Source organism: Manis pentadactyla, chromosome 6 (assembly GCF_030020395.1).
Source record: "Manis pentadactyla isolate mManPen7 chromosome 6, mManPen7.hap1, whole genome shotgun sequence".
Lineage (NCBI taxonomy): Eukaryota > Metazoa > Chordata > Mammalia > Pholidota > Manidae > Manis > Manis pentadactyla.
The window spans coordinates 106491797-106514158 of record NC_080024.1 but is presented as its reverse complement, the minus strand read 5'-3'; the positions used below and the strand labels follow the sequence as shown (position 1 = coordinate 106514158).

The following is a 22362-nucleotide window of genomic DNA, read 5'->3' as shown; positions in this document are numbered from 1 at the left end:
ATCAAAAAACTGCCTAAGAACAAAACAGCTGGACCAGAAGGCTTCACCATGGAATTTTACCAAACATTTAGTGAAGACCTAATACCCATCCTCCATAAAGTTTTCCAAAAAGTGGAAGAGGAGGGGATACTTCCAAACTCACTCTATGAGGACAGCATCACTCTAACACCAAAACCAGGCAAACACACCACAAAAAAGATTACAGACCAACATCCCTGATGAACGTAGATGCAAAAATACTCAACAAAATATTAGCAAACCGAATTCAAAAATACATCAAAAGGATCATATACCATGACCAAGTGGGATTCATCTCAGGGATGCAAGGATGGTACAACATTTGAAAATCTATCAACATTATCCACCACATCAACAAAAAGAAGAACAAAAACCACATGATCATCTCCATAGATGCTGAAAAAGCATTTGACAAAATTCAACATCCATTCATGATAAAAACTCTCAAGAAAATGGGTATACAGGGCAAGTACCTCAACATAATAAAGGCCATATACAACAAACCCACAGGCAACAATATTCTTAAAAGCAAAAAGCTAAAAGCTTTTCCTTTAAGATCGGGAGCAAGACAAGTATGCTGACTCTCCCCACTTCAATTCAACATAGTCCTGGAGGTCCTAGCCATATCAATCAGACAACACAAAGAAATAAAAGGCATCCAAACTGGTAAAGAAGAAATTAAAATGTCACTGTTTGCAGATGATATGATATTGTACACAGAAAACCCTGAAGAATCCACCCCAAAACTACTAGATCTAATATCTGAATTCAGCAAAATTGCAGGACACAAAATTAATACACGGAAATCTGTGGCATTCCTACATACTAACGATGAACTAGCAGAAAGAGAAATTATGAAAACAATTCCATTCACAATTGCATCAAAAATAATAAAATACCTAGGAATAAACCTAATCAAGGAGGTGAAAGACCTATACCCTGAAAACTACAAGACACTCATGAGAGAAATGAAAGGACATTAATAAATGTAAATGCATCCCGTGCTCTTGGATAGTAAGAATTAATATTGTCAAATTGGCCATCCTGCCTAAAGCAATCTACAGATTCAATGTAATCCCTATCAAAATACCAACAGCAATCTTCAATGAACTAGAGCAAATAGTTCTAAAATTCATATGGAGCCACAAAAGACCCAAATAGTCAAAGCAATCCTGAGAAAGAAGAATAAAGCTGGGGTATTACACTCCCTGACTTCAAGGTCTACTACAAAGCCATTGTAATCAAGACAATCAATAGAAGAAAAGGCATCCTACAGTATGAGAGAATATATTCATAAATGACAGATCCGATAAAGGGTTGACATCCAAAATATATAAAGAGTTCATGCACCACAACAAACAAAAAGCAAATAATCCAATTAACAAATGGGCAGAGGAGCTGAACACAGTTCTCCAAAGAAGAAATTCAGAATGGCCAACAGACACATGAAAAGATGCTCCACATCGCTAGTCATCAGAGAAATGCAAATTAAAACCACAATGAGGTATCACCTCACATCAGTAAGGATCACCACCATCCAAAAGACAAACAACAAATGTTGGCGAGGTTGTGGAGAAAGGGGAACCCTCCTGCACTGCTGGTGGGAATGTAAATTAGTCCAACCATTGTGGAAAGCAATATGGAGGTTCCTCAAAAAACTAAAAATAGAAATACCATTTGACCCAGGCATTACACTCCTAGGAATTTACCGAAAGGAAAGAAGATCTGATTCAAAAAGACCCGTTTATTGCAGCACTGTTTACAATAGCCAAGATAGGGAAGCACTCTAAAGGTCCATCAGTAGATGAATGGATAAAGATGTGGTACATATACACAATGGAATACTATTCAGCCATAAGAAGAAAGGAAATCCTACTGTTTGCAACAACATGGATGGAGCTAGAGGGTATTATGCTCAGTGAAACAAGCCAGGTGGAGAAAGACAAGTACCAAATGAATTCACTCATTTGTGGAGTATAACAATGGAGAACTGAAGGAACTAAACAGCAGCAGACTCACTCCAAGAGGGGACTAGCAGTTACCAAAGGGGAGGGGTGGGGGAGATGGGTAGGGAGCTGGGGAAAAGGGGATCGAGGGGTATTCATTGTTACACATGGTGTGTGTGTGGGGTCACGGGGAAGACAGTGTAGCACAGATAAGACAAGTAGTCTGTGTGGCATCTTCCTATGCTGATGGACAGGGATTTCAATTGGATATGCGGGGGACTTGATAATATGGGTGAATATAGTAACCACAATGTTTTTCATGTGAAACCTTCATAAGAGTGTATATCAATGATACCTTAAGAAAAAAAAAAAGAACCCACTGAGAATACCACATTACATTTCATCACCATGTCTCCGGGGGTTTCTCAGACCTCTCGTTTTTGATGACTGACTATTTTGAGGAGGACTTACCTGGAACCTCAGTGAGGACTTGATGTTTTTCTCTTGATTAGACTGTGGTCATGTGTTTTGAGGAAACTGTTAAGTGCTAAAGTGCTATTTCATCACACCATGCAAGAATGTATTGTCAACATGACTTGTCGCTCTGGATGTTGACCTTGATCATCTGACACTGACGTTTTTAAGTGCTGGCAGCTCTGGGAGGTGTTTTAGATACCTCCTCCGATTTACTCCCTCAACACTATGAAATATAGATACTAACATAATTTTCACAAATGAGTAATAGGAAGGTAGAACTTCTCCACAACACATATTTATATATTTTTTAATTGTGCTAAAAATATTGTTTACTAATTTTAACCATTTTCAACTGCACAGTTCAGTGGCATCAAGTACACTCATTGTTCTACGACCATAACCACCATCTATCTCCAGAACTTTCCATCCTCAGTGTTATATATTCTCTATCTATCCTTTCGACCATAGCCAGAATCCTTTGATCTTTCAAAGACTCAAATGGTTCCAACTTATCAGGCCCATCTTGAATTGTTCCAGTTCAGGTTGATGTTTCCAACTTATCTTCATATTTTCTCTTTATTGAGGTATAATTGACAAAATTGTCAGATATATAGTGTACATCAAAGTGATTTGGCATATGTATGCCTTGTGAGATCTTGATTTTTTATTGCTCCAAAATGAGAGCTGTTTGAACTCTGATGTTCGTGTGTGGCACTGCTGTGGATGTCCAGCTTATGTGCTGTGCTGTCTGCTGTTGGAGGAATTTCCACCACTTCTTTTTGAGGCTCAGAACATTTCCTACACTCTTTCTTGTACAGCTTCAGTTCAGAGGTTGCAAAGGAGAGAAACATCCACAAAGTTTTGAGTGTGGAAGTGAGGCCAAGACATTTTCTTAAGGAGCAGTTGCAGTCTGATGTGTGAATACATAAGAGATTCTCAATGGCTTTTCAGCAAGCTCAAGAGAACCACTCACTTCACTGTTGCAGATTGAGAAATGGTAGTTATGTGAGAACTTCACAGAAACTCAACAATTACCATAGCAACCAGGAGGACTTTAGAGATTTGCCTGCATTGGCGCTTCAGGATGAGCCGTTCACTGCTAACCATGCTGCAGTGTCAATAGCCTTGTCTGAAGTCCTAACCTCTCTCTAAAGGAATATAAGGAAACCAAAAATACAGAGTAGTTAGTGTTATAAAGGCCTAAGACTCTAGCTTTGCTGACAGATGTCCACATAGAGAGAAAATGGTGAAGGGGAAAATGAGTGTTTGAGATGGTCTAAATTTCTCTAACTCTACATTTTATGGCTTGAAGTTATTAATATTGAACTTCATACCTACATATTTTGTTACCTACAGATATTCATTACCTGGGTATTTTATCAAACTTCCTCAAAGCCTTTTTAAGAACAGAAACATAAGCAAATTAATATTAAGAATTTGGAAACTTCAGTTAACTCTATCCAAAAACATTTCAGTGAAATTCTTTCTTTTCATTCATATACTTTTCTTAATGATGTCTGGGTTTTATAAGAATTGATTCATAAGATACATAACATCTGGATTAGAATACATATCAGTTACACTGTTATATTCACATCTGTTCACTACACTCCATCCCAATCTTGGCTAGGATAGTGATATCCTTTAAGGTTTTTTTTTATTAGAGAAAGTATAGGACGTAGAGAAAATTCAATGCAAAAATCTGAATCCTTAATGTGCTATGTCCATTCTTCCAATTTTGCATTGTTATGATTGCTTGAGCACCACACTTTATCTTGTGCTACATGGTACACTGGACCCAGAAACATACTGAGTCAAACTAAACACATTTACCAGGCATTTAGCTTCCTGCTTGGATCTCACTAGAAAAGGGCCATGGATTTATTTACACAACCTTATCCTAGGTTGTATGTGGCTGGCTTAACTCGGCTTAAACAGAACAGCCATACACACCCAGTTGAAATACTTTTTGTGCCTAAGTGTATGCATGTAGCCAAATTTTGGCAAATGAGATTTACGTGGAAATGGAATGCCAACTAATGGGAAGCCTGCCTAATGGAAGCTCTTCTGGGATGTGAATGTGACAATTGGACCTCTAGCAGCTGTCTTGGACCTTGAGATAATACTGAGAGTAACAACCATGTATGGTAGAGTAGGAAAGAGGTAGTGCATGGGTCTCTGAGTTACATATATCTGAATTTCTATCTTGAGTAGGCCATTCTGTTAATAGTAGTCATTACAGTTCTTAACTGATACACTCTGTGACCCTGAGGTATTTCATGTTTCAGATTAACTAACCACACTGGGGCTGTTGCTAGAGGAGGATGGTCTCCTCTCAAGCTCAGCTGACATCTCCATCTGGAGGCTCACTATTCTGAGCAGCAGCACATGTAAACCTGATGTCATTTCTCCTCACTTGGGAGTGGGGGTGTGTGGAACTTTCCCCCCCATGTCTCCTTTGATTTCCTGCTGTCATGCCTCTGTCTCTTCCAGCCCACTGAGTTGTGCCTAGACAGGCACTATAAGCTGCTTCCAAGGACAGAAATGGCAGCATAGCTTGGCTGGGAGCTCAGTGAGCCTCCATCCCAAGGCCCCTCTTTGCACCTGCTCTCCTCACTTACAAGCTGTGGGAGGTGGGTTGGCCCTTCTAGTTCCACTTTCTCCAGTGCCTTGGTTTATTCTCTTCACAAGGAATTAATTTTCCTGATCTTACCAACTTTACACATTCTTACTAACCAGCACCAAGAATTTTTTCCTTCTCCAACATGACCAATTTCCCCTTTGCTCAATACTGTCCATTACTATCCTTCCATATCCATAATAGCCTTCGGCTTAAAATTTCTATCTCCTTATACAAGGAAGTCCATTCTGCATTTTAAAGCTAGGTGACACATAAAAAATGTAGAAGTCAATTAACTTGAATGGAGCAACACAAATAAGTTTTGGTATAAAGTAGTAGAAACTCTTGGTTGTATTATAAACACCTTTTATTAGGAGTTGGGTAGCCTCTCCTCAGATAAATGGCCCTGGACTCAAATACAGTCTCCATAAAAACACAAAGCATGTAATCTCTTGTCCAACCCCCAAGACTTATAGAGTGTTACTATCTTTCTGTATCTCAACTGTCTATGTACAATAAGCAATCCTGAAATATTAGTATCTTAACACTACAGTTCATTCCTCACTCATTGCATGTCCCCTGAAGGCTAATAAGGGACTCCTTTTGATATCGTCACTTAGGGACACACACCAACAAACTTGCATTTTGTCTGGAACCTGGCCCCTCAGTTGCCTGGGCAGGGGAGGTGCTGGAGGTGCAAATGGACTATTCTGCCCCTCTCCCTTCACACTTCACTGTCTGAACCAGTCACAGCCTAACAGCTGCTGGGGTGGGGCCAGGGTATGGCAAGTATGGAAGGGTGAACAGAATATCTGGCAAACAGGAAAGGTCTCCACCATGTTTCCCACACACAATGACTGAACTTAGATTTGTTAACACTTAAATTGAATTGTCTTAAGGTCATTTGAGTTACAAATTTTTTTCTACTTAGAAGCCATTATTTTTCAAGCAGAATATCCCTGTATTAGTATCAATTATGTTTCTTAAAAATTTTTAACTTAGTATGTACAATTTACAGAGCTCTAGCACGGATCTTGCCAATCTTACCTGTAAGAACATCAAAGTTGGTTCCACAGGTCTATATGATTACTATTCAAAGTAATTCTTATTCTTCTCACTACTTGCAATCTGCTTCTATACTGCATGGCACAAATGTTGCCAGACATGGAAATTTACAGCCTTTCCTCAGCTCCATTCTCTGTTCCATACCTAAAGCAGCAGTTACTCAACTTTGGCTTGGAATGTCACTTGAGGTAGCTTCTGAGGGTGTCCTTGGGACCTCCCCTATCCCACTGACTGGTCAAGTTTTGGGGGGGACCTTAACTACTTTTACAGCCTTGCTTAGAAACCAGGAGTTTGCATCAGGCTACCTTGCTGTAACTTCAGCTTCCTTAAATTGTTCACTGAGCCAAACAATCAAATGCACTGAACAGTGGGCCAATTAACCACCCAAATGCCTCATGCCACATACTGTCTGGTCTCCATCTGTGACATCAGCTCCCTGCTCACTCCTTGGGTTTCCCAACCCTCCATCCAAAGTACAATCATGGTGGTAGAGATTTCCACATCAATTCCATTTTGAGAGTAGCTATAGCATCTTACGTGGGCTAAGAATTGTTGGGAAGAGATCCATTCAAAGACCCACAAAGTTACATTAAATTCCTGATTCAATTAGGATAAACTTTCATCAAAAGGAAGGTAGGTGCTCACACAGGGCAGTGCAGATGCAGCTCCTCCAAAGGAGCATCCCTGGGACTCCAGAAGCCTCAGGAATGACATGCCGGTGAGTCTTGAAGACCACACAGAGTAGGGTCTCACCAGATCTGGAAACTTTGACTCTTACCTCGCCACTGCCCTTTACAAACTGGGGGCTTACACTACTGTCCTAAAAGCATACAGGTTAGCAATCTGTGCATTTCTCTTTAACCTAAGGCCTTCAAACATTGATTCTCCTTTCCTTAAGCCAAATTTCTGGTAAGGCCACGTCCCTACCAGGAGAGAAGCAGAGTGCCCAAGTATCACCAGGTGATATCCTGCTACGAATTTCCGGCTGGAAAGCCATTTCCCCACATCTAAGTAGAGCCCTTTGTCATTTCCATCACAGCACTTACCACTAATTTTAACTGCACTTTTGCTTATTCACACACTTACTGTTTAGCTCTTCCACAAGACTGCAGTGACCACAATCATGTTTTCCCTCCTTATCACTGAATATGCAATGCTTAGTACAAGTGCCCAGCACAAATGTGTTCAATAAATATATATTCAACAAATGAATAAGCAGAAATATTCCATTAATTCTGAATGGTTAGGCATAGCTACAACTTAGGGTGCCTATTAAGGAGGACTAAAAGTCACACGCAACAAAATAAAAAACATACAAGTGGGACTACATCAAATTAAAAAGCTCTGCACAGCAAAAGAAACTGTCAACAAAGTGTAAAAATACCTATGGAATAGAAAAAAATATTTGCAAACCATGTATTTGATAAGGGGTTAATATCCAAAATCTAAAAAGAACTCACACAACTCAATAGCAAAAACAAATAATCCAATTAAAAAATGGGCAAACGACTTGAATATATTTTCCCAAAGAGGATACATGAATGGTTGACACGTACATGAAAAGATGCTCCACATCACTAATCATCAGGGAAATGCAAATCAAAACCACAACAAAACATCACCTCACACCGGTCAAAATGGCTATCATCAAAGAGACAAGAGATAATAAATGCGGGCATGGATGTGGAGAAAAGGGAACTCTTGGGCACTATTGGTGGGAATGTAAACTGGGGCAGCCACTGTGGAAAACAGTAAGGAGGTTCCTCAAGATGTTAAAAATAAAATTACCACATGATCCAGCAATCCCACTTCTGGGTATTTTTCTACAAGAATTTAAATCAGTGTCTCAAAGAGATATTAGCACTCCCATGTTCACTGTAGCTCTGTTTACAATAGTCAAGACGTGGAAACCATCTAAAAGTCCATTGACCAAAGAATGGGTAAAGGAAACATAGCATATATATACAACGGGATACTATTCAGCCTTGTAAAAGGAGGAAATTCTGCAATATGTGAAAACATGGATGAATCTTGGGAGCACCACATTAAGGGGAACAGCTAGTTACAGAAAGCCAAATACTGGGTGATTCCCTTACATAAAACAGTCTAATACATAGATTCAGAGTTTTGGAATGGTGATTACCATGGCTGAAGAAAGGGGAAATGAGTTACTTAATCAACAGGAGAAATTTTTCAGTTTTTCATCTTTCAACAAGATGAAAAAGCTCTGGAGATCTGCTGCACATCATAACTATAGTAAAAAATAACATACTGTATAATTGAAAATTTGCTAAGACAGTAGATCTCATGTTAAGTGCTCTCACCACAATTAAAAAAAGAAAAGAAAAAAAGAGGAAGAATACAGATGAAGAAAACTCCAAGTCAAAGGTCTTAATAGTCAAGAGGTCATATAAATAGGAGTGCCATATAACCAGAGGAATCTCAACTGTATTTGGCTATAGTACGAGCTAAGGTGATCTTTCTAGGTCATTTTTAGAGGGATACAAAATATTAAATACGGGAAGTGAGGAAATAGAGGTAGTTGAATGCAAATAACTCGAGAAGCTTTGTTGACACAATATTAAGATTGTCCTACTGTACTGCTTTGTGGTATAATAAATTTTCCATACTTTCTTTAGGAAAGGTTTAGCAGGGATTGCTAGACTTTTCTTACTCCTAAAAGAGACAACAACATCCTGGAAAACAAGGCAAAAAGGAACAGAAAGTGAGTCATAAACTTTTTTTTTTGAGTCTTGTGCACCCATGGTTTTATCTTTTCATAAACTTTTAAAAGATGAAACAGATGTATTCAATAAACGGTACTACAACTAACAGTTAGCAAAACAAAACCATTATGAGTTGTTATACTGCTAAGGTGATATTCACATGACACAGAGACTCGAGTGTCTCTGGACAAAAAGAACCAATAACCTGACAACTAACTAAATATACAGCCCAAACCTGTCACTTTGTTGGGAAATTCAGATGGCAAAGCAGCCAAAAGCCTCCCTCAGGAAGGAACCTTTGGTCTTTGCAATGAGAAATGTTTGGGGAAAATACAACATCCAACACATGGATAAAGCCATATTAGTATTTTTCCAAGTAACAAAAGGAATATTACACTTTTCTTTTGTTGCTTTCACCTAACCTATATTGACAGACTATAGACAGTTAACTAAATATTAAAAAGTGACCAATATTTTGAACCAATTTCAAATTGTCAATTGCTACTTATAAAAAATTGAGTGAACCCTTAAGAATATTTGAAGCAAAGCTGTCCTAAGATAATGCACACAAACCAACATAGTCTATTTAATAAAAATATTTAATGCTGCCAAAAAGTATAAAAATACAGTAGGAATGGCAGTACAATACAAAGTAGTCTCTCCTAATTTATTTCTTTTACATTTCATACACGCATTAAAAAACTTAAGAATACATCAAATTAGAGAGTTCTGCAAAGTCTTCTGCTGCTGGTGGTCTTTGTTCCCTGGATGTAAGGTTTACTTTGTAAACAAACAAATGTGAGGCAATCTACAGGTTTATCAGCCTCACTTTAGTTTCCGGAGTGGGCTTCAGGTCTTGCTTTGCACGTCAATGGTTCAAAATTTATAGCTGCAGAATATTTTCAAGTCATGAAATATTTAGGTGTCTGTCAATCTTGGCCTAAAACATAAAATAAGAAGTCATCTATTCAATTCATATTTACCAAACACAGACGTATACGGATACACAGAAACACGAAAGGACTGACAATGAACTACAGAAGCAACCAAAAAAAAAAAAGTGTCCCAACACATCACATTCAACCACACAAGGTGCTTCACTATTATCTTGGTAAAACTGCTTAAGTGCTTGATATTTGAACAGCTTGATGGTGTGAGACGGACTCATGTTAAACCACCATAACTCATATTCTTTTTCACGAATTACCAACTATGAATTTTTTAGGTCATCCTGTGTTACTCAAGAAATGACCTCCATAGGAGATACTGACAGACAAACAGATTTTTAAAAAATGTACCCACAACAGTTTAGCAAGATTATATGGTATGTACTAGACTTACCAATACTTTGGAATTCAATGCAAAAGTCTAATCCAAATTGGACCTCCACTGTATCATACTGCTAAAAATATTATCATGTCTGAACATAAACTTGGTTTTTATTAATCACGACTGTTAGCAGCATGCTTTTTGTCCTGAAGGATAATACTAATGGTTATACAATACAGAACTGAAGTGACGTGATTTGTTACTATCAATATAAAAGAAAACACAGACATAAAATAATTGACAGATTTATTGTATTTGAATGCCAAAAAGTAAAGATAAATGAGAGTTTAAACAAGTGACAGACAGATGAAGTAACTATTTTAAGGGCAGTTGAATTTTTTATGTAATTTCACAGTATTTGAAAATAGCTGAATTTTTGAGGAGGTAAATAGTATTTCTATTCTTTTCCCAACTTCCCTTGCTCCAACAAAGTACTCCAAAATCTAAGTACTTGTCATTATTATGTGTCCACATATATAAGTAGAAAAATATAAACCACATCCACAGATTTATCCAAAAGTCAAAAATCCCAGAATACTGTGAATTGGGCTTTTTCCTGACCACTGGCTCCTTCTGCTGAGAATGGAATGACAGTCCCAAGCACTCTGATGTTCTGAGTAACCCCCTTTTCCCAATTTTCACACAGACAGAGAAATGCCAAGTCATCAAGAAAACATTCTCATTAAATGTCTGTGGGCCACAAAAACAAGTACAAAAATGACTACAGATGCTTCTTGCAGGGATCTACAGAAGCAAAGTGGTTGAAGTAAGGAAAGGTGCTTATTGATTCTGACTGTTGCAAAGTATGTTGTTTCCCATATATTTGCAAGTCTGCTCATTAAAACAAACTCAACCTAATCAATCAAAGTGAATGAAATAATGGTCTGGTTTAGAGAATATTATAATGTTTCAGTATTTCTCTGGTTTAGTGATAGTTCAAACTGTTTCACAAAGATTTTTACAGGGAAAAACTTTGATTTGCTTCACTTAATAAATAGAGGGACACTGGATTTTAAAAGGTAAAAGTAGTTAATGTTTTTCCATTTAAATACTTGGCTTAAGTATTCCATAAAAACAGTCAGTACGACATAATGGAACAAGTATGAGGTCTGGAGTTGCTGGAATTCTTTAAGGTGGAGTCTGAATATCAGCCTTGTCATAAATTAGGTGTATATCTTGGGTAAGTTACTCTGTGACTCAGTTTTCTTATCTGAAAATAGGGGTAACTCAATGCATCTAGAAGGTGTTAGCAGGTTAAATTTAGATTATGTATGTAAACTGATTGGCAGAACTGTTGTGTTCAACATCCACGGTTGTCTTCTCCAGCAGTGTGTAAGAGATACACACACTGAGGATGAACTATCATTTTATAACAACTAAAAGAACTTGACTGTTTTTAAAAATTCACTTAGTTTTTTTTCTTCGTAAATATTATCCTGGGGGGATAAGAAAATAAGATGAACTCATTGGGACTCTTAACTATTTTAAAAGACTATTTATTTGCAAGACTGAAAAGACAAATGGTCTTCATTTTAGAAAGAAAATATGTTCACTTGGATCATTTTTTTCTCTTCTGTTTAACAAGGCAAAAAAGTAAAATGGGTTCAAACAAATCAAGTGAAATTGGCCATGCTTAGTGCTTTCTTTGGAGAAGGTGGCACTCACATTAACTATTCTTATACTGGAATAGGAGCTGGATTTCAGACAGAGCATAATCTTCCCAAGCTGGCTCCACACCTGAAAACCAGACAGTATCAAAGTAGCCTCAATAAGTAATAACCCCACTAAATTCTGTAACTCCCATATTCCACTCTAAATTATAAAACCAAAATAGAAAACAGCTCAAAAGATTGAACTGTTCATTCTCCCAGTGAACCACACAGAGGTGGTGAGAGCTCATTAAGACTTTTCATTTCAGGTTGTTATTGATAAAGACAAAGCCTCGCAATGTCAAGTACAAGCTTTTCATCTGAGCTGCTGCTGACACCTGGCAACACTGTGACTGAGTAAACAGCATACAAAATGAGAGAGGGTCAGCAAGGACAGTGGGGAAAAAGTGCTACCTAAAGAAGTCTCTTGAATTCAGTAGCCAAAGTAGATAACCATTTCTCTGAAGAGTGCTGAGAGAAAACACATGTGCAGAATTGCTCCATGCTGTTCTTGTAGCAATCAGAATGTGGAAAATGCTGAGAAAATTCCTGCTGAAGAGGGAAAAATGAGATAGCCAAACTCATACCATTTTCCTAGACATTTTTTCTTTAGAAGACTGCCCAAGAAAGGGGGTAGCTTAAAATGCCCAAACTAAAGTTTAAACCCCAAATTTGGATGAACAATGAAATGTCTGTATTACGGCCAGGTATATGGAATATAGCCAAGAAGTGTGCTTATTGGCCTGAGGATTCCTGGGCAGAGCAGGTATGTGGAGCTTATGCAACCTGAGTTTCTTCCCACCAGGGCATGTTATTGTTTACACATATAAAGAATTTCTATCATATCCACAGGGGTAGGGGCTGTTGGTACTGTCCCATAAACAGTATTTTGAAGATAGGTATAAGAAAAACAGGAATCAAATCCAAAGCAAGCTAGGGAAAAAGATGAAAGAAGCAGGTTGACTCCAGAGTAAATCATCAGGAATGACCAAGACCTGTATTTTAAATCCAGAGATCTTAATTTTGTTATATGGAAAAATATTATGTTTCTATTTTTCAAAATTTTATTTGTAATATTTTGTGACCCTATCATTTAAATAAATCAAAGCCAAATGAAGATTTCTTAAAGTAGAAGAGACTTAATTAGCTGTTGAGGTAGAAATGAAAACACAGAACAGACATTTCTGCTATGCACTTAGTTCGGGACCGGGTTCAGTGCACCAAGTTCTGACCTCAACCCCCCAGCTAGCATGCACCAAATTGAGAGATTCACGCCCTTACTCCATATTCCCCATCCCACTGACAAACCCACATGGACCCACTGGAAGAAAAAAATCCGTGTTTACAGAAAGCATGATTCCTTAAGACTCTTGCTTGAACATAGGAAGAAATGGGCCATATACATAATTCATTAGGTTTATAATAGACTACATTTAAAAAAGTCTCTGTAGTTTATCGCTGAAAGTAAAAATCAAGGCACACTAGTTTTTAAAATCTGTGCAATAACCAGGCAGGCATTTTGGAAATGTAGGTACTCTATCTAATATAGAGTATATAATGGTCAATAAAAACATTTCTAATATAATCAGAATCTGGCCTATGTTTAGTTATATACAATCTAGTCAGAGATATTTTTCCAAGAGGGAAATGACTTGCAGAAGGTAAGTCTGAGAATTATCTAATTCTATAATACCCTACATATGAGACTTTTCAATAATAGCACCATAAAAGAAAGTAGAAATGTCAAGTGTCAGGCTGATTATGGCTTAATACTAACACCACCTACCTCAAAAGCTTGTTGTGAGGATTAAATAGGATAATTATGAAAAGTGCTAGTAAAAGTACTAGTTTACATAGTAAACAATCAATAAATGGTAGCAACCACCACTCTGAATTGATGCTGAAAGCAAAGAAGGGATTTATATAAAACTGGAGGACTCCTCCATACCATAAACTACTTTTGAAACCACAATGTAATTTTTTAATTCATTCCATCAATTCTAGTTTATTTAAAACAAAGGGGACAAGCACAAGTGTACATAAAGTTAACTTCAGAGTTACAATTCCTTCCTCTGGCATACCTGGTAAGCACAGCTATTAAAAGAAAGCAAGTTTTTCCTCTCTCTTCTTATGTTCATTCCTTGGTAGAAATATAAATATTGGTGAAATGAGCCAAAAAGATAGGAGAAAAGGACAGAGCAAATACATAAAATATCCTCTAAATATGAGAAAAGGTCTTTATATTGTTCTAAACTTCTGTGCACTTTTATATATTATTTTTTTAACCCCCTAAGAATTCAGGAAAAGGATATTATTTTAGTTTTATATATGGAACATCTAAAGATGGAGAATTATATTTTTATGTAGTATATGTGTGTAGACATACATAAAAATCAGTAGTAGGAGAGAATAAAGTATTTGGCTAAACTTGGAAATGAATATGTAACCAGTTGGTATAGCTAGAGAAGATGGTATTAAATCAAAGTTGCCGTCAGTTTAAGAGCAGGGACAGATATGAACATAAACAAACTAGACATTAATGAAAATATTCTTCCCTGAGAACAACAAAGTGTCTGGCTTTAAAAAAAATCTTTTTTCTCTTCCTTAACCAATTTCAAAAGTAATACTACCTAATTAAGATCAAACTACACAACTTACTGCTAAAATCTGTTATAATTAGAAATTACTATGAAGACCTGAGGACACACAAGTCTTACAAAGAACCCATTCTGGATTGCTAACTTTCTCTATTTTCTGAGAAGGCAGGAACCATGTCTGGGTGCTGAACAGCACACCTCATTTAATAAAGGATCAGGATGATGACCATGGGCACCACAGCATGTTGCCATATATTTTCAGTAATTAGAATATGGCACTACCAGTAAATATTACAAATGGTAAAAACTTCCTCAAGGCTCTGCTCAGAGGAAAGATGACTAACCCTTACAGAAGTTCATCAACAAGTGTTCACTATACTGAATATGACTTAAAAAATATATCACAACAAACAGAAGGATAGGAAGCAGACAAAATGCAAGAAGAAACCCTGAACCCAGGGAAGGACATTCACCCTACAAAGGGGCAATTTGACTATCAGCATTTGTTTCCTATAAGAAATCTTTACCTTTTTCTTTAAAGCAAGGCTACATGTCTTCAAATGGAAATTTAATATGGTCTATCCATATTTCACTTGCAGAGTAATATACTGTATTTTAGCAAAATAGACCAAGGCAAATTGGAAAGAAAGATTTTAAGCCAATAATGACCTAAAATGTAATGAGGGTCTTGGTACCTCAACGCAGGTTTAACGCAGATATAAGAAAATGTCCCTCTTACCGCCTCTCCACTTAAAAGTTACACGACACAGTAATACTGAATTAGGACACGGCACAAGTTACACAAATCTTATTTAATATGTAGTAACACCTACACTCTGCTTTTGTGCTTTCAGCATAATTTAACACATTCAAGAAGGCTTCTCAAGTCAATTCAAAATATCTATCTGTACCAATGGTTTTCAAACTGTTTTTTACATTGTAACTGCCCCCTTAAAATAATTAAACCTCATGCAGAAATCTTATGTAGTGTATAAAATAGATAAAACAGAGATGGTCTGGTTGAAAGTAAAGGTTGGTGGGATGGAGTCCTTCCTACCACCTCTTGGAGACCCCTTAAAAGTCCAATGAGCATAGTTTGAAAATCACTGAAATAATGTAATTTCATTATTTCAGCAATAAAATTTATAAGAACTATTTAAAGTTTAAGTTAAACAAGTTAAACACTGAATGGAATGCTTGGATCTGAAGAGAGCTAGCACTCAAAAGAGCAGATAAAATCATTAAACAATATGCCTTAAAAATACCCATTAAGAAGTTAAAAGGACAATGTAAGGTTTGTACATCATACTATTTATTGAAGTAGAAAGAACTTAAAAAAATGTTTACTTCAAAACTTCAGTCTGGTAAACTGAAATCAAGGATAATAAAATGCTACTCCTTATTTTTATTTCCTAAATCATGATTTACCCCAATTATAAATTAGGGTAATTACATTGAAATTTTCATGAAAAATAAACAGTTTTAATAATGGGCTTTACAGAAACCAGTTTCTTTACAAAGTCTGGACCGATTGTTACCTGACTATGCCAGTAAGGAGAATTTTCCTCCAAAGATATATTTAGTTTAAATTTTTGTTTCTTTGTTTGTTTTCCTTTTTAAAATTAAGGAAACTGTAAAACATAAAAGAAATGCAAATATATAGTAAAATATGCTTATTCAGAGTTCTAACTGCTCACATCAAACTTCTCTTTAGGAAAATGTATCCAGTACAATTGAATCAACACACAATTAATTTTTTTATGGTAACAGGTTTTCCAAATTGAGCTTTTAAAAAGTACATTTAACTACAAAAGTTAAGATTAAATAGATACTTATAAAATATATATTTACCCCAAAATGGCTGGTAATATAAAATGTTGATGCCCATGTCAACAGTATATTATACATTACACGCATTACTTAGAGGTCATTTTCTTTCCAATAATAATGTAGATAAAACCACAATATTTATTGCTTATATCAAGCATAGGTTAAAATCTAGATAGCCTCCAAAAACAAATCCTTGTGATAAAGGATTTCTCAATCTGAGCAGGTGAAATAATACACTTAACATGTATGAATACAGTTGCAAAATGTACCAGTTTTTTACAAGCATTTAAGTCTTTATTTTAGATAGCTGTTTACAGTTTGGCAGCAGTGCCCTGAAGATGTTGGGCTGGGAAGTAAATATATATCATTTATCTGGTGGTGTCTATTCTACTGCACTGTTTTTTGGGGTATAAGGAGTCTGCTAACAGACAAACCCTTATGATTAACGCAACACTGTCAGCTACTAGTGCAGAAGCTTTCTGGGCAAATTAACTATTCATAGAACATTTTTTTGAAAAAACAGTGTCCAGCCAACAAAAGCACCAACCAAAATGACGGACACAAACCCCAACTGAGTTAGAATAGGTTGCCAATATAACCACCTTTTTCTTTTTCGTTCAGTCTCATTTAGTCTCTGTTTCATCTGCTGCACCTTCTGAGCCGTGTTAGCTTTTCTGTCCTCTCGAACACGTTTCCGCAAAACACTATGAATAAATAAAAACAAATAAAAAGAAATGCATGGCGGGACTTAATTACTCTAAGACAGAGGATTTAAACTCAAATACCTCCCATACCCCTAACTCAAAAACTGGAATAAAAAAGGGAAAAAGTTTCAATATTCTAAGTGGTCCAAAGATACATTCTGATAATTCAGTGGCAATTTCTGGAACAGTTTTATAATAAGAAGTACTTTTATTGGGACCTAAAAATAAGCAAGGTGCTTTCTTTTTGTAATGTGGACTGTGACTGTCAGTTTTCTTTCCCTCTTTGCTAACCAGCCAGTAGAAGTGGCAAAACAAGCAGATACGCCAGCATCTGTGCCCTTCCACGCTTACCTTTGATTTTTCACAAAGACCCCTGATAAAAGCTATCTACTTAGTATCTCCCTGAATAGTCTGTTGTGGCATTGCCTAATGCTCTGTCCACACATATTTCTAGCTCTCATTTTCCTATCCAGTACAGAATGTTTTGCCAAAGGAAGCTCTTTGACTCCCAAGATACACAGTCCTAGGTCTACAGAAAGAATGGTCAATAGCAACACAAAAGTTACTGTTTCTTCCCTTAAAAAAAAAAAACTCACAAAATCCATCTTCTCTTTTCACTTATTGCCTTTAATACAGCAAAAGCCCAACCAGTTTCCCTGCCTCCAAATTAAACATTATTGCCACATTAATTTTTCTGAAGCACAGCTCTGATTATGGAGCTTGATTAGAAATTTTGACTGTCTTTTCAGTGTTTACTACATTAACAGCCAACTTTTTTCCTGTCAAAATGTTTAATCTGAATCAATAGTGAAAAACTATCAGAGAAATCCAGATTGTGGGGCATTCTAAAAGGCAACTGATACACAGCCTGCAAAAATGTCAATGTCAAATAAGGTTAAAAAAAAAAAAGGCTAACAGTTCCAGATTACAGAATTACATCAACCAAAGACAATGCACTATCATGTATTAGATCTTGAATTACTTTTCTGTGAAATAGTTACAGAGATTGGGATCATGAAAATGCTCCAAGATCAGATTATGGTGATGTCTACACAACTGTAAATATACTAAATCCACTGAACTGTACCCTTTAAATGAACTTTATGGTATGTAAATTCTATCTCAATATAAGTTTTTAAATTTTATCTCAATAAAAAGTTTATTTTAAGCTATGAAGTGGATTTTTCAGAGAAATTTTAATGTAGACTGTATATTAGATTATTTTATCCATGTTAAATTTCTCTGGAATATTGGAACGTTCAGACATTGCTGGTGGGAATATAAAATATCTGCAGAAAACTCTGGCAGATCCTCAAAATGTTAAACACAGAGTTACAATATGACCCAGCAGCTGCACTCCTAGGCATATATACTCTGAGGCAAGAGAACTCAAAACATGTCCACACAGAAACTTCCTGGTATACTCCTGCTATGCAATACTTTGTTCTTGCTCACATGGCTTTGCTGTTCTCCTCTACCCTAGACACCTTCCTTCTTTATGGTTCTCATTCAGCTCTATTCTTTGCTTCTGCTTCCTCTCATCATCTGACAGCCCTTCTATTCTTATCTTAGGGCATTTGCTTTATAGTACACAATTTATGATGCTGATTCTTGTTTTACCCCCAGATTGGCAACTTAGGGACTCTTGTTTGCTTATCTCTGTATGCCTTTTGGTGCTTTCTAATGTATTTTTTATGTTTAGTCATCATATTCCTGGGTATCTCGGTCTGAACTCTACCTGAATATTTGCTATAATGACTAGGAAAATTATTACCCAGAATTCACTCTCTGAATTGAAAATTCACTGTAACAAATATGTGCATACCTGCCAGTGAAGAAATTTAAGTTGTATTCAAGTGCAGGCAAACATACATTAAATATATAAAAGAATATAGGGTTCCCATCCAAGGGGTGAGTCTTCCATGGATCCCTGTATCTGTTTCTGTCAAGGGCCTGAAGCCACCAAGCCAGGTTCCAATTTAGATGGAATCTTAAACACATTATTTAATTTAAAATTTTCACTGCAGTCTAAAAGATAATCATAATTTTTATCCAGTGTTTTCATTTATCAAATAATGAAACTGATAAACCCAATATCAGTTCACTGAGTGTTCCATGCTTATATAATTAATGCTTTAAATACTCTTATAAAGGAACTTAACAGGATTTTTATGGTATTTGGGGAAATTCATTGTGATTTTGGCTAGGCTGGGAATACACAATTTTTTCCCATTTAAAATAATAGAAGAGAGGCTCTTGATTTTCAAAAATGCACTGTATATATGTTTTTAGGAATGGAATGAATACAACTCCAAGGGATGTCATTACTTAAAGAATGAAATTCCAGAGATGTAAGGACTATTCTCCATTTGTGATACAATAGTCTTTTTTTTTACTTAGTTGGGCCTAATGAAATTATGTCTGTGTAATATAACCTGACAAGTGGGCCTGGCCAGGTTTTCCTATATGGTTACACAATTCTGGCCATAAGCTAGCAGGGAATGCCTCCTGTGGACCCTTGCCCATGAAAGATCATGTGGAATTCTTGGTAGCACACATAGTAGGCTATTCCCAATACATGTCTCATTAGATGTACTTTATAACTATACAAATACAAAGAAGGAGGATTCAAGTAATCTGACTTTCCATTTATCCAAATGTTCTCTACTCTCAGTGACCTGGATTTATGGGTTGCACTAGAATTGAGAACACTGGCTTTCAGACCATAATGGCAACCTGCAGCAAGAAATATCTTAACCATCACAAGAGTTAGCAACATACACACACATTTATACATGTATACAATATATATGTAAACATACACAATTTATATTTAACCTGTACATATAAAAAAGCATGTTAAATACTTAGTTACTATTTGTGATACTCTTTTATTTTCTAATTTAAATTTAAATTTCTATTTTATTGTATTCTATTATTTTAAAAATGCTTTTTGTAACTAAACTGATTTCATGACCATGGGAATGTCACCTTCAATATGAAAACACTAATCTGGAGAAAATTTAATAAGGAAAATGAAAAGAAAGTATTGTGCTCTATTCTTTTGAAACAAATTCTTCTGATAAGATTTTGATTTATTCTATTAGCATCTCTAATGCAAAGCTAAAGATCAGTATTAAAACTTATTAGGACTGAACAAGTAAAAATTTCAGTGAAATCTCTATTTTACCCTCTTCCTTTCCTATATAACCTTGCTCCCTCTCTGGTCCTCTCTGCTCCTGACCCCTAACCTCCTACTGCAACCCTCACTCTGCTTTCAAATGAGTCTGCTCTCACCTACTGGAGGGAAGGAAATAGCATTCAGTGCCCCATCCCCAAAACACCTTCTGCAGTCACTCTGCAACTCCTGAGTGGTTTCCACTGATCTCCTCTGTACTGCCAAACTTGGACAAAGAGTGGTTTACCTTGTTGGGACTGATACTATGGTTAACCTGTCTTCTTAAAAATTAAAAATCAACACCTCTGAAATATTAAGAACACCAATTTAATCACCAAGCCTGTTTTCCATTTAATTCCACACATAGGACTAGTCAAAACAATGTTAGGAACTTGAAAATCTTATTACTGAAAAAGATAAGGTAATTTAAAGCAGTGTAATTTCTTGATTCTAAAGTATATCTAAAGTGAAAGAAGGAACAAATAAACAACTCCTGTAATCTAAAACCTCTAAAGCCATAAATAAAGGAGTAACATTGCTAAGTCATAATAAACTCTTCAGTATGAGAACACATATACTATTGCAGTATACTACCTTTTATAAAATTTCAGGTAATTTTTATGTTGAGGAAATATAGAAGCATTTATATAGGAAATTATAGGAAACCTTAACAATTTCATGGCACATCCCAAGATGCCAATGTAACAAATATGACTCCAACCTAAAATTTCCCACCATAATAAGCATTATTTGACAAAAAGTCATTCAGAGACAATGAAGATTGGAAGCAAAAGAGTTGATTCACTTTGCTAAGTGACTCACTTCAGGATACCAGATTCCTTAAAGTTGGGGAGATAATTTTAATTTAAAAACTTGAATAGCTTATATGTTCATATGGATTTAAAGCTCAAATTATAAAAGGGCATTTTAGGTAATGTTTTAAAAAAGACTTTTTGCTTCTAATAATTAAATTCAAATATTCACTTAAATATTTTATAATTAAAGGCATATTCTCAATTACATTGTAACTACAGTATGAACACTAATAACTGCACAGTTGACAGGTATTCATATCATTTATTTTCTGTAGCATACTATACAGTTTAGCATATAATTATATTAACTTTTGCACTCAATTTGTATTGCATTAAACCACTTTTCAACTGGTTTCTGTCTGTTGGCTTCTTAATAGGACTGAAACCCTTTGAGATCAATGATGCCATCATATACTACTTAAATACCCTGAGGTAATAAATAAATGGTTACATTAATTCAATAAACAAAGGGTCTGTATTAGTTCACATCCTGAACTGAACTTATTATATATAAAATATATAATATCTTTTATATAAAATAAATCTCATCTGTTGCAACATGTATTTGCAGTAGAATTACCTCTCACTGTTCTCCATTGTATCCTGCATTTTAGAGGACAGTCCTGTATATCTGTCACCTGTCAGTTTTTCTTCTTCTAGGCCTACTCTATTCCCATTGTATTTTTCAGTCATTATTTTGGTTGGTGAATGATCAAAAGCAGGACACAAATCTTCCTTTGAAAGTTCTTTCCATTGTTTCTAAGGGAAGAAAGATGAAAAACAAATGCAAACATGAATTATGAATCAAAATTCTATATTTAAGAAATCCCTGTGATAACAGATGAATGAAAAAGAAAAAGGCATTTTACCATACAATCCCTTTTAGATATGTAGTTGAACAATAATCTTAATAAAATTTAGTCTTTACCCTAGTTGAGACAAACCATACTAGTACATCACTAAAATTATCAGTCATAGTAAGAAAATTTTAGCCAGGGCCAGATATTGATGGACTCCTAACCCACAGGTGTGTAATCACTGGAGCAGTGAGCAAGGTGGTATTTGAATGTGATCTGGTATCTCTTAGTTCCTTGCCACTGTCTAGTCTAATGGAAAATGAATGGTGAGACCTCTGAGCAGGTCCTTACAATGCCAGAGGACTTTACTTGGTTGTCCCAACCAGGCATACTGGCAGCTCAGAGTAGTTAGCTCACTACTAGTTTAGGGAGAACTCCTCTAGCGTGCAGAGATCAGGCAGGATTTGGACCAGAATGAAGAGAAATTCCATTTTCTTCATCTATAAAACAGGGATGTTGTCGGCTACCCTGGGAGCCCGTTATGGTTAATGAGGTGACACGTGAAAGGGCCTACTACCATGCCTGGCAAATATTAGTTTCCTCTGCCTTCA

At 36.1% G+C, this 22362-nt stretch overlaps 1 protein-coding gene across 3 annotated transcripts in view; it reads right to left on the bottom strand.

The window, feature by feature from the left end:
• Window positions 1–9432: 9432 nt before the first annotated feature.
• Window positions 9433–22362, bottom strand: part of PTPN2 (protein tyrosine phosphatase non-receptor type 2) — a 116782-nt gene continuing 103852 nt past the window's right edge. Inside the window, exons 8-11 of one of the 3 annotated variants that reach the window (XM_036897254.2) lie at window positions 21535–21713; window positions 16860–16961; window positions 15966–16058; window positions 9433–9792 (exon numbers count right to left, since the gene is read on the bottom strand). In XM_036897254.2, the coding sequence (XP_036753149.1) occupies window positions 16007–16058; window positions 16860–16961; window positions 21535–21713 (333 nt within the window). In that variant the 3' untranslated portion in view covers window positions 9433–9792; window positions 15966–16006. The other 2 variants (XM_036897255.2, XM_036897253.2) reach the window with 2 other exon arrangements.